General features: G+C 46.3%; 1 protein-coding gene and 1 long non-coding RNA gene across 7 annotated transcripts in view; one reads left to right on the top strand and one right to left on the bottom strand.

Annotated features, from left to right (window-relative positions):
- Positions 1–12,273, bottom strand: part of UIMC1 (ubiquitin interaction motif containing 1) — a 39,681-nt gene that overhangs the window by 7,375 nt on the left and 20,033 nt on the right. For all 6 annotated transcript variants that reach the window (XM_064388087.1, XM_064388086.1, XM_064388091.1 and 3 more), the window contains exons 6-9: positions 9,436–9,500; positions 6,888–6,976; positions 5,896–5,975; positions 2,520–2,670 (exon numbers count right to left, since the gene is read on the bottom strand). In XM_064388087.1, coding sequence (XP_064244157.1) covers positions 2,520–2,670; positions 5,896–5,975; positions 6,888–6,976; positions 9,436–9,500 — 385 coding nt within the window. The remainder of the gene's footprint in view (positions 1–2,519; positions 2,671–5,895; positions 5,976–6,887; positions 6,977–9,435; positions 9,501–12,273) is intronic.
- LOC135280288 (uncharacterized) lies at positions 2,656–8,852 on the top strand. The gene is made up of 2 exons (XR_010347304.1): positions 2,656–5,853; positions 8,798–8,852. It is a non-coding gene; the product is annotated as an uncharacterized LOC135280288 (long non-coding RNA).

Here is a 12,273-nt window from a genome sequence, read left to right as displayed (position 1 = left end):
AAGCAACTGTAGCTCATCTTGCCCAGCTGCTCATTTGAAAACTTGCCATTAGATATCAGCCAGACTGAGCTGGCCTCCTGAGACCTAAGACTGAGAGACTTTGGTGCATGATTATAAGAAGGAAGAAGAGAAGTAAAACCAGCAAGAACCCATCCTTTTGTAGTATTAAAATGAAAACCACTGACAGCTGTAGTTTGCAGGACTGCAATTCCAGAGACATCAGGAGTAAGTCTAATTAATAAATGTGAGGACACACTAAGAACCCCTGATCCAGTGCACCAAAGGAAAACTGAAGCCATCTTTTCTTAACAGATCAGGGCATGGCTTAGAGGGCAGAACTTTGACTTCCTCTCACACAAGGCTGTTGCTGTGCTCCTGAGGAAGCCAGCAGCCAGCCAAGAGCACACAGTGCTGCAGCAGTAGAGAACAGCTTCTGGACCCACACAGGAGCTGGCATTTGCTTCAGAAGACAATTCTCTCACATCTTTTTTCTCCCCATGCATTAGCATTACCTGTGGATGTTGTGCTAGTGGTGGATGCCAAGATAACAGCCCTGGAAACAGAGTCCTTTTGTACCTGCACAGCTGTGCCAGGCTACTGTCTGGCCTCTGCTCAGAGCTGAACATCATCTCTGCCCACGAGATAACCCAAATCCCACAGACCAGCCCAGCAGCTGAGAGCCCTCTGGGTGACAGTTGCCTTCCAAGAGCTGTTGGAAATTGGCCTGAGGTGCCCCAGGAGCCAGAGCCCCACAGGCAGGCAGGATTCTGCCCAAGCCCAGGAACCCCATGGTACTGCAAAGAGTCTGGGTGCAAACAGCACAGGTGTCTTGGACTGCTATGGCTAATAGAGCCTGGTCTCTACAGGGAAAATACTAGAATAACTGGCAATAGAAAACTCAAATTACTGTGATTTTGTCCCAGACCCATTGCTCTGCTTAGAGCTATTATTACAGAGCAAAATTCCTTTTATTCCAGGCTGGTTTCCTTACAGGGGGATTGTTCTGAACAAGCCAGAACAGCAGAGCAGCAATTCCAAAATAACTACCCTTACAAACATCCCCAAGGAGACCAGCCTGGAAGCAGAATGGAGAGGCCAGCCTTGAACTCTGTCCTGCTGAAAGCCAACACCAAAGAAAAGAACAAATTCCCTTGCACTGCCAAAGACTTCAAAGCTTTTTCCTGATCACAGTCGGGATTCCCCAGGATCAATGGACACACTCACAGTCCAGCCACACCAGGGACTGGAACACCACAAGGCCAAAGACATTCCTGCTAAAAGGCACACTAGAAATTCTGCTCCATTTTGTAACACAAATAAGACCTTTATCAGTCTCGAGGATGGGAGATAATTTCTGATTTGCCTGAGCCAAATGCTTTGCATCAGTAGCTGGGTTGTGCCTGCAGAGAAAACCATCCACCAAAATTAAGCACCAGCCAGTATCAGCCTTTACTCTGGCTCCTGTTATCTTGACAGGACCCATGTCACATCCCCAAAGATTTAGTATAGCAGGAACCTTTTCTTTTAAAACTACATCAACTCTGCATTAAGATTACATGGTGAAACTTCCTCCTGCTAGAGGAATGCAGAAGTTACAGTTCTTGTACTAGCTATGATTTGCTCAAATTGCTCAAACATCATAGATTTAGGCTGCATTTAACAAGCCAGTATGTAACTGAAAATTATATATTCACAGCCTGAAAAGTTAATCTTATTACAAGCTACTACTTTGATATTACCTGACATTGTGCTAACACAGATTTTACATTTCAAGCAACAGCTAAAACATAACTTACTGAATATATTGATAACCAACCAGTGTATTTGTTCACTTAAGCTCTACAAAGGTTGGCTATGGAAAATTGATATGAAAAAGACTACAAAGAGGATTAATATGGGCATTCTGACTGTGCTTCTATGCCTCATTCTTCACATGAAGGAGAAAAATCCACACTCCCAGACTGATAGTTATCATTTTGCAATTTTAGTGAAACAAGAGGGAAACTTTTCTGCAGCCTCTGCCACCCGAGCAGGCCATTTTTGCACATACAAATGTCAGACTTCATGCAGAGCACAGGCCATTCTTGCACTAGTACAGAACATTTTCCCCTCTCAACAGTCCTGAAGGACAATTGCCCACATGGCTCAAGCCTTCCATTTTCTACCACTGCCACATTCTCTGCAGGTCCTCAACAAGGCACACAATAGACAAATTTTACAAGTACTGCTTGAAGCATCCAGGACTAGATCCTGGGGTAATATTCAGGAACTGATAATGTGCTGAATTATTGTGTGAAGTCAATCAGAAATGATATCTCTCTGCAGGAGGTGCTGGAAATACCAGAGCCTCCAATAACACTCTCCTGGGCAGCGCGGAGATGGAATAAGGCAGAGTGAACAAACCTCCCCATACACCAAATATCCTGAGAGGGACAAGACTGCAGCACCTGCCTGCTATGTAACAACAGGGAAGGGGGGTGAGAGTGAGGAGCAAACACGTGGCAGCAGCACGGGCAGACCTGGGGTGTCCCTGGCAGGCTGTGGCCCCGCCGTGCCGTTGCAGTACATGGCGTGCAGCTCGATCTCGTCGCCGGGGAAGCTGTGCTCACACAGAGGGCAGGGCACACGGGCAGCCAGCACAGTCCTGCCAGCATCTTCATCCCCACCAACCTGAGGAAGAAGAAGAAAAATTAGCCAGACAGGGCTGTTTCTGTTACTTTGCTTAGGTGCAGCGCTCCATGCTGTCTCCATGGTAGGTGCTCACTCTCACACAGACTCAGGTTTTCTTGATAAGTTTTACTCCTCCTTCATCACATAGTGCTCAGAAATAACACCACTGGCTAAATGAACTACACTGCACTAATAACTAATTTGTCTTGCAAAGGCAACATGTCCTTCTGAATCATGGTGAAACTCCCTGCACAGCCATGCACACCGTTTAAGGCAAACATCACCTGCACTAAAGTGGAAAAAACGGCAAAGCTTCCATTAATCAGGAAATCTCAGAAGCGAAACTGATGGAAAATTCATGGGGCAAAGCAAGAGTTCAACACCTGACTTGTGCTCATCAGTTTCTGGACATGATCCATGCTACACAGGCAACATTGTCTGGGAATGCAGCTTCCCCCAGGATGAAAGGAGGCTGCTGTGGTGTTAGGAAGCCTGGAGAGATCACTGGAAGTTCCTCCTTTATAGAGGAGGTGGCTGAAGCAGTCATGAGAGGGGACACCAATCAAGGAGAGAGGGAATACCATTAAAAATCTGTGTCACACAAAATTACTAGCAGAGGCTTTTTGCCAGGGCAGAATGTCACATATCGTGTATGTTCTCAGGGTGCCATTACCACTTACAGACACTCTCTTTTTGCATTGGTCACACAGCTGCAAAGGTGCTCCACTACCAACCCACAGAGATCCAGCCTGCTCCCTACGCCACTGACATTCCCAAATGCAGCATACTGCAGCCATCTCACTCATAACTGCATCTCTGCCTAGTCAGGCTTGCTGTAAGATCTTACCACATTTAAGAAAAAAACCTTCCCCTCCCCGCAATGATGAAGAAAAGCTATTTAAATATTAACCATGTAGAGAAACCTATAGAAAAATAATATGGGAGAGGTTTCTGTTCTTACAGCTAAGCAGTGACATGTGGACAGTGTGCAGCAAAACTGCTGTCTGCTTCCCTCCAACAGTATCATTTCAGGGAAGCAGTAATTGGGGTCAGCCAAGATGCTCCGTGCCACTGGAGCGCTTTGCTGTATTACTTGGTTTATTATGTTCTTTCCCAAATGAGGATCTGATCCTGATTTTTATGTGCTAAAGGGAAGAAGGGTGCTTTGTTGACTCAGAGGAGCTGTGACAAAAATTGCAGGACTGGGACTCAAACTGAGATTCTGACTCTCAAAACGCATTTCTCCCTGACACCACTGAAAGGCTACAACAGTGAGCCCCAGGAACATCCCTCATTCCCAGGGAGGCTCTCTGCCCTGAATTTCTGCAGAGGAGTTGCCACAAGAGTTCCTCCAGCCAAAAACAGGCTGCTGAAGTACATAACTTACAGCATTAACACTCGAACCCCTCTCTCACATCTCAGTGTCATTACATCTTGTGAAGTCCTCACTGTGGGGCATCACACTGAAGAGCCATAAAACACAAGATGTGTCAAATATGAATGATCAGATCAAACCTGCTACACAGACAACACACATAAAAAATATGATGGGAAAAGCAGCAGGCACTGCTCCTTCTAGCTGCCTTTTTTAAAGCAATCTTAGGAGATCACCAATTCTGCACACCCTGCCCGCCTACATGCAGCGGTAAATTACTAATTTTAAATGGAAATGCAACATTCTGTAACAAAAGACTGCTTGTACAAAACCTTGCTGTAACAGTCTGGAAAACCTCAACTGCAGAACCAATCACCCCTGTCAGAGCCAGAGACAGTTGCCTCTGCTTTTTAGCAGAGGAAATTGCCTACAAGACATAGTACTTGCAGCCAACAGCCAGCCAAGAGCAATGCTAGAGGCTGAGCTCAACAAGACTCCTGTGTCCTGGCTCAGCATCTGCTAGGAAGAAGTCAGTCCCAGTGGTCTCTGCTTGGCTCCTGCAAACCACTGATGCCATGGTAGCTGTTTCTGCTGTTTTCCTGGAGGGCTGCAGGCTCTGGTCTGGGACCTGCTGCCAACCATAATGATGTCAAACAATCCCTAGGAAGCTGCTCCCCACCACCCTGTGCCACCCAGGCAGAGGCGTGAGACACAGGGCACCCTCTGCAATGCACAAGGGGACAGGACAGTGGCCTGGCCACAGCCAAATGGGTCACAAATGTGCTTTGGTGGCCAGCTCAGGACTGCCTCTCTCCTTGCTGCAGTCCCTAATTGCCTGAGCAGTGCTTGGAGATACCTGCAGAATGAAAGGCACACGAGAGCACAAGATGGTTTATTAAGAGGCCTGTGAGAATGAGACACTGGAACTGCAGACGTGCTGTACAAGCTGCAAACTCCCAGAATGAGCTTTCCACAAATGAATCCTCTTGTCAAGAGCTGTACGATTCTGTATTCATGTACCCTGCACCAGAGGAGTACTTGGCAACCCCTTTGATATTGCTCTCTAAATTAATAGACAAAGGGAGTTTTATCAGAAGCAGGAACTGAAGTCAGATGTTGGTACAGTGACAGCTGCAAAGCAATTGCTGTGCAGGTGTGACAACATGGGGAAAGGGGCTGCACACAGCACACATCTGCAGCAAGAGGTAAGAGGATGGCCCTGCCACTGACTTCGTATTAACTATTACTGCACAAAACTCAAGATTCCCATATTCAGGACACTGCTTGGCCTGAAAACCACCACCAGCCCTCAACACTTGAAGCACATCTTTGTACCAGTCTGATCGCTGGGTGAAGCTCTCCTCTTAGCCTCTTGGATATGGTCTGTGGAGAGCAAACTGAGCTCAGAGCACTGTAACAGGCAAAAGGAGGTGACAGCACAAGTGACTGAGGTTTACTTAGACTCCCCCCAGAGCTCCTGGGGTCCCTCTGCATTGCTGAGCATCACAGCTTGTACCCCTGAGCATGGGCAAGCAACAGCACTGCCACCCACGCTGATGGCATCCTCCAGCTCAGCAGCACTGGGATATAAAAGAAAGGGCTGGAATTGATAACAGCTCTCCAGCTATAGGACTGAAAGGCTTCAGAAGCAGCTGCATGCAGTCCCCAGCCAAAAGGGACTGGAGATATGAAGCAGCAGAGAAAAGCAAAGGGGGAACTGTTTGTGAGGCTCCAAACAGCAGAAGTCCAAGCTTCCAGCTACCCAAAGGGAAATGCCAGCACAGCTCAGCTGAACCAAGGTCTAAAAGGTAGGATTTGAAACAGCACCCTCCAATTTCAAGCTCTTTTACCTGCATAGGTGCACCTCTGCTGTCTGAACAGAGCTCTTCTCTCTCCTCCTCAACAGCTTCCAGTGGGCTTGGCTGGGTCTCTGCAGTAAAACATCTCCATGTCAGCACAGGTTTGCAGCCCCCAACTATCTCTTCACTTGTTGATGTAGCTTAGTCCTTAACGCTTTTCAAGAGTTTTCACAGTTTCAAGACATTCTTTAGACTTGCCACAAATGTTATCAGACAAAGTGTAACAACACAGCTAGATGAGGGGTTAAAGTCACAGCATGACAGTGTGAGGATAAAGGCACTGCAGCTGTGTGGCTTCATGGGGAGTGAGATTAGACACAGGGAAAGTGTGTGGGACACTTGCTGGGATGGAGACAAAGCAAGAATAGAGCTGCTCTCACATCAAGACAAGCAGAGCTCCCATTCCATGCTCTGTCTCACAGTCACACCTTCTTTAGACCTCCACATCTTTGTTAGCAACGAAATATGCCTCCAAGCAGCACCATGACCAATCCTGCTACAGCTGCTCGTGAACTGGAGCAGCCTCTTCATTATTTTTCTCCCTTAAAACCCCGGACCAGAAAATCTCAAACATGGTAGGAGAGACCAAGGAAGAAAAACTCCTTAGTCCCAAACATGTTTAATTAATGTAAGATAAAAATTATTTCAGCTCTCATGCTTTGCACATAATCTTGACAGTGAAAAATCTGAAAATTTGATTGCATTGCAGAGACACCTTGTTTTGAGTGAGCTCTCCATGCCCAATCACATCCAGGTGTCTCTTCAGCAAGTCTCCAGCAATCCCTGTCACAAAACTGCCTTAGAGGAAATGGGTCCAAAACCAGGGGATCAAACTAAATTACCTGAATAATTTTAGCCTTGAAGAATGGAGATGGGAAAGAAATCTTGTTTTGTTCAAATAACTTGAAAATTCTCTTTTCTCTGAATTTCCTAAGCGTGAAACTTTCAGTACAAAATTCTTAACAGTCTCAAGTGCCTCTTACCTGGGCAAACAGAGATCTCTTCTTCAGCAGAGTTTTCTGTGGCAGTATTTGGGCTCCTTTTACTGCCAAGTGGGGTCATTGTGGAGATGCTGTTCAAAACATAAATATAACATGAATCTCCAACCCAGTAGCTGTGAGGGCCACACCTGCCAGTCTCACACAGTTCAGAACAGCAGATGATGCCATAATTTCCAAGTGGTCAATATCTGACAGCCAGAAATGACCAGGATAACAGCAAAATATGGGTCTAAAATGCCATCCTAAGCAAAAGCCCCAAAGGGAACATTTTTTTCTTCAGAAAGGGTCATTATCTCTTGTCAAAGGAGCAAAAATACCTGCTCACAACTGTGGGACTCTCTGTGGGAGAAGATGTGGAGTTGTGCAGGTACCAGCACTGTGCCTCTTTCTGGCTGGGGAAGGAAATCCTCACAGGGGAAAGGCAGACCTGCTTTATCCCACATTATCCTCTCCCTCCTCACACTGCTCATTTTCTCCCTTATCCCTGTCCTGCCAGAAGCAGCACGGATGTGACACAAGGCATTTCCCTGCAGCAGTCCTTACAGCATTAGCAGTGGCTCCTTGGAGCAGCACCCAGCACTGCTCCTCTCATTTTGACCTTTGGATTCCTTTTTTTTTTCTCCCACCTCACTGCACAGTGTCTTTCTGACACAGACAGGCATTGCTGAGTAAGTCTGGCACCCATGCTGACACACTCTGCGCCTTGCGTGGCTCTCTGATTAGTCTGATCAAGTATGCAAGAACACACTTAAAAAACATGAATCCCTGCACTGACAAAAACAAGATTTATTAAGCTCAACCACAGGCCTTAGAGAAGAGAGAACAGCCACTGCTGATTTATGATAAATAACAAAATTCTGATAGGAAATCACAAGTGGCTTTTCTCTCTAAATAAAGCATCTCAAAGCATTTGTTATGAATCCAGGCTGAGCATGTTTTACTCTGTGTCTAACATCAGGGCTCTCTTCAAAAGAACTCACACAAAACAACTTGCTATGACATTTATAAAATGGGCTAATCAATTTGAAGTCAAACCACATTTCTTGCTACACCAACTATCTCCTGGTAACAAAGCCTATAATCATTTATTAAAACCCCAATCTTCCATGCTCTGTACAAAGCGTGGAACAAGAGGGGAGAGCAGCCCACAGAAAGCAAAGCAATTTCTTCACAGGACTGGCACTTCCTGAACTGCTCCACTCCCTCCAGACAGCTCAGAGCCATGTTTTCCTATTAAGTGCTGCTGAGGCCAGCCAGTTGGGGTGCCTGAGCTATACCCAAGAGAGGCCTGTGCTGGCAAATTACCAGGAGCCAGATGGCAACACTTAATGTGCACAAAATTGCAAAGACTGCAGCCATTTCTTGCCTTGCTGATATTCCAGCTGCTCGAGGAGGGGCCACCACATCCAGGTGCATCCCACCCCAAGGCTGGCAGCCAGGAGCTCCTGGGCAACCTGGGGAGTGTCCCAGACTAACCCCACCAGCTACACCAAAGGAAAGAGGTCCCTCTCCTTTCACATCCTCCACATGCTGGGCTCTCAGGCCCCAAGCAGGCGGGAGGCCAGCGCTGCAGAGCACACACCTCGCTGCCTTCCACGCAAGCTCAGAGCTCAGCTGTCACAGGCTCATCAGCCTCGGCAGCTGCAGGTTCCTCCTGCTCCCCAAGGCAGGTTTTAAGCTTGTTAGAAAGGTGCAAGCAAGAGGGATTTTCATACTCTGCATATTGATATTAACTGCTCAGGCCAAATGCTGTTAGATCAGAGGAAAGTTGGCAGTTTTGTTCCAAAGCAGGTTTAAATTATAAAACCCAACAAATTAAAAACATGACATTATCTGGCCTTTCTTGTAACTTGCTCCCTGAATCCTCTCCCATTTGTCCTTCTTCTCCATAGCCTTTGATGCGGAATTGCATCCCACAGGAAGGAGAGGAAAAAAAAAAAAGGAAAAGAGGAGTAGGCTTAAATCTGAAGAAAATCATGTTGACTTGCCCCACACCTGTCATCTGCTGAAGTGGCTTTTCTGGAGCACTGCACTCTATCTTTGGCTGATAGGCAGTGCCGTCTGGCTTCCTCCTCCCTGCTTTCCTCTTCAGCAGCAAGGCAAGAACATAAAAATACACACAGAAATCCAGTAAACCCTTCCCCGTGCTGCCTGTGCGCCTTCCCCGACAGACAAGGAATGGCATCGCTGTAACTCACCACCAGCTCCCCATGGATTACTGCACCATGTCACAGGAGCTTCAGAGGCCAAGGAGCAACTCCTTCCACTTGTACAATAATGCACCTTGCACATCTTATAAGGTAACAACAGCAACTGATCCCTTGTCCTCAGCTGTGCCCCACCTTTCCCATGCTGCTCCAAAGTCATCTATTTCCAGGGATGCTTAACAGCAGTGACTGCAGCCAGCCTCTCCAGCAAGCCCTGCAGCAAGCTGTGGTGGGGCTGCACCCCAAAATACTCCAGGGAGACTGGAAGAGCCCACATCACTAGAGAGAACCTGTGAGCCCCACACTCTGAACACCCTACTCACCTCTGTGCAATTTGCATGGGTTCCCCATCTTCAGGCACATCCTCTGCAGGCAGTACCTGGGAGGGCTGGAAAAGGAAATTCTGGTGTTATATAAAACAATGTGCACAGCTGACTGGGGTCTGCTGGGTCACTGGATTCTGTCCATGACATTGCACCCAGTCTGCTGTATATTTTTATCTGAAAATAGCTCAGTATCCATCCGGAACGAGTCAGCTTTTTCCCTCCATCCCTGCTTTTGGCAAGGTACTCCCTGTAATAAAGCCTGGCAGTACTTTTTGTTACCTTGCTGCCTAGACGTGTTCCTGGACAGTCCATGCCCATCCACTCCTTCCAACATTGCCATCATCTTCCATGCTCTCTGCCTGCTCTCAGCATGCATCTCAATGAATTTGTAGGCAACCATAACTTTTCTCCACCTCCACCTGTGCTAAGCTTGAAACAACCCATGGTTTTTAGTGTCCCCTGCACTCCCCCAGGTACCCTAGCAGCCCTTACCTACTCCACTTCAAAACTTATTTTCCTGAGCCAGAATGACCTGATCAACTGGTACAGCTAATGACTGACCATGAGAAGCACTTTTCTGAAATTTCCTAGAGGTAAAGTCTGTTGCATTTTTCCTGCCTGGGAAATCAGCTGTCCCATCTAAGGAGGGGAGCAGATTAACCTGCACAATCTACAGCTGGAAGATCTGTGTGCATTTTATCCCATTTTTCATTTAGCTCTACGACTCCACTTATTCTTTCCTTTAAAATTTGTTCAAAAGCCTTATGCACTGCTGAGGTCAGGCTAACATGCCAGTTATTACCCAGATCCCTTTCTTCTTCTGCAGTGTACACGCTACACTTGCCATCCTCTAATCAGGTGGAATTACAACAGTTTATTAGCAGTCCTTGCAGTCAGGCCTACAATTTCTCATGCTAGGTCTCAAAGAAACCCAAGGAGTTTTCCTCCCCCTTCCCTGAGTCTAGCAAATGATGTGAGCTTGATTTCTACCAAAGGTTTCAACTTTGATCAGCTCCACCCCTGGATATACTTCCCCAGCAAGTTCCAAATCAAGGTCTCTCCTGTCAAATTTCCCTAACGTGACTGCAACCCCCAAATATCCTGTTTTATCTACGCTTTCTTTACTTCTTTGCAGCACAGCTCATCATTAACATAAAATACCACACCTCCTCTTTTATTTTTATTTGTCTTTGTCCAGAATTGTGCATTTCTTAACAACGCCTCTGCCCTGGTCATGAACACTCATCCATGTTTCTGTTTTTCCTTGTACATCTGTTATAAAATATGGCACTAATTCAGGTCACCAGACTCTAAATCTCTAGAATTGGATCTTTTCCCTCTGAATCTTTAAAACACCAAGAGTTCCCTAACCTTATCTGAAAGGCTCTGAAAAAATTGATTCTATTAGCACTGAAGTTTGTTAGTGCAGGTTCACAGGCTCTGAGATCTCCTGACAACCAGGATTTGCTCTGTGCAAACAACCCCTGGCTGTGGGAGGCAGTGGCAGCAGTTTGCTGCCAGGGTGGAAGGTCTGTGCCCATTCCAGGGGAGGGTTTCAGGGCAGGACTACAGGCAGCCTCCCTCAAGCACATCATCTGCACCTGCATTTCACACATGGCATGAGGCCATGTCCTTTTTCAAGGACGGTTTTGAGTCCTCAAGGGTGGTTTCTACATTCAGCACAGCCCAAGATCTCCCACCAGCCCCACCAGCAGAGCAGCCCTGGTGGCACTGGGAGAGCCCCAGGCAGCAAAGGGTCTCCAAGAGACGCAGCAAGGTGGAGACACGACAGATCTGGGCCCCTCCTTTGTCACTGCCAGTGGAATTGTATTTGATAGAGGGGAAAAAAAAATGGAGACAAGGCACAAGCAAACATCAAACATATCGATTTTGCAAGTAAATCACCTGCTCTGGCCTCAGTGTGCGACTGCACAGAGAGGCGAGAGAAAGGAGCTACCTCTCATGCTGGGTGTGATAAAGGAGATGAAAAGGCATTTAGAAAATATTTTCTCTTTGTAAATAGAAGACTGGCAAATTTTGGGCTAGGGTTGAAATTGTAAAGTCTGTTGCCCCTCCCTTATTTTTTCACCTTAAAAATATCAGAAAGGCAACATCTCTCAGCTATGGCTCTGAGACAGCTCCCGTGGTCAAGAGGAGTAGGTTACAAGTTACCACTCAGCACCACTAAAACCTCTTTTCTCCCCAAGAATTAATTAGGTATTAGCATTAAACAGATAATATTTTAAAAAATACCACACAATTTTCAGTACTGATTAAAAGTTCATGCCCTTCCCAGCTGCTGTAGCTTCCCAAGGGCTTTAGAGTACACATCCACAGACCTCCAGTCACCCCAATCTTCCAGTATAATGACACCTTCATTTCCAGAGGAAAAGCTACAGAAAAAAAAAGTGCAGTTTGCTTTAAGAACCTCTCAGGTCTTTTGTATCTATCCTAAGGAAATGAAAAAGGGCACAAGTCAGTTCCTTTCCTCTGCAGATCACCTCTAAGGCTTGTTTAAATCTCCATCTGCTAAACCCGAGCCAAAGCACTGTCATGAAAAGTCACATTTCAGCACAGCCTGCTCTGCTCTTTTTCTGCAACCAGAAAATGCAGACATGACGTTTTTCCTAAGTGTTCAATATTACAAGACAGAATATAAATATCACAAAACAAGTTAAGTATCTTTCTAACACCAGGGTAAATGATCAAATACACTTGAAAACAGGAACAACAGAGCCAAGGCTTCAGTCATAGAGAAGATAAAGTTATACAATGATCCGGGAGTGAAGTCATTATGAAAAATGAGGGTTGGAAAAGGCTGACACAAACCTAAAA

Source organism: Passer domesticus, chromosome 13, assembly GCF_036417665.1.
Source record: "Passer domesticus isolate bPasDom1 chromosome 13, bPasDom1.hap1, whole genome shotgun sequence".
In the NCBI taxonomy this organism is placed as follows: domain Eukaryota; kingdom Metazoa; phylum Chordata; class Aves; order Passeriformes; family Passeridae; genus Passer; species Passer domesticus.
The sequence above is the reverse complement of the archived record's forward strand: the minus strand, read 5'-3'. Positions and strand labels throughout refer to the sequence as shown.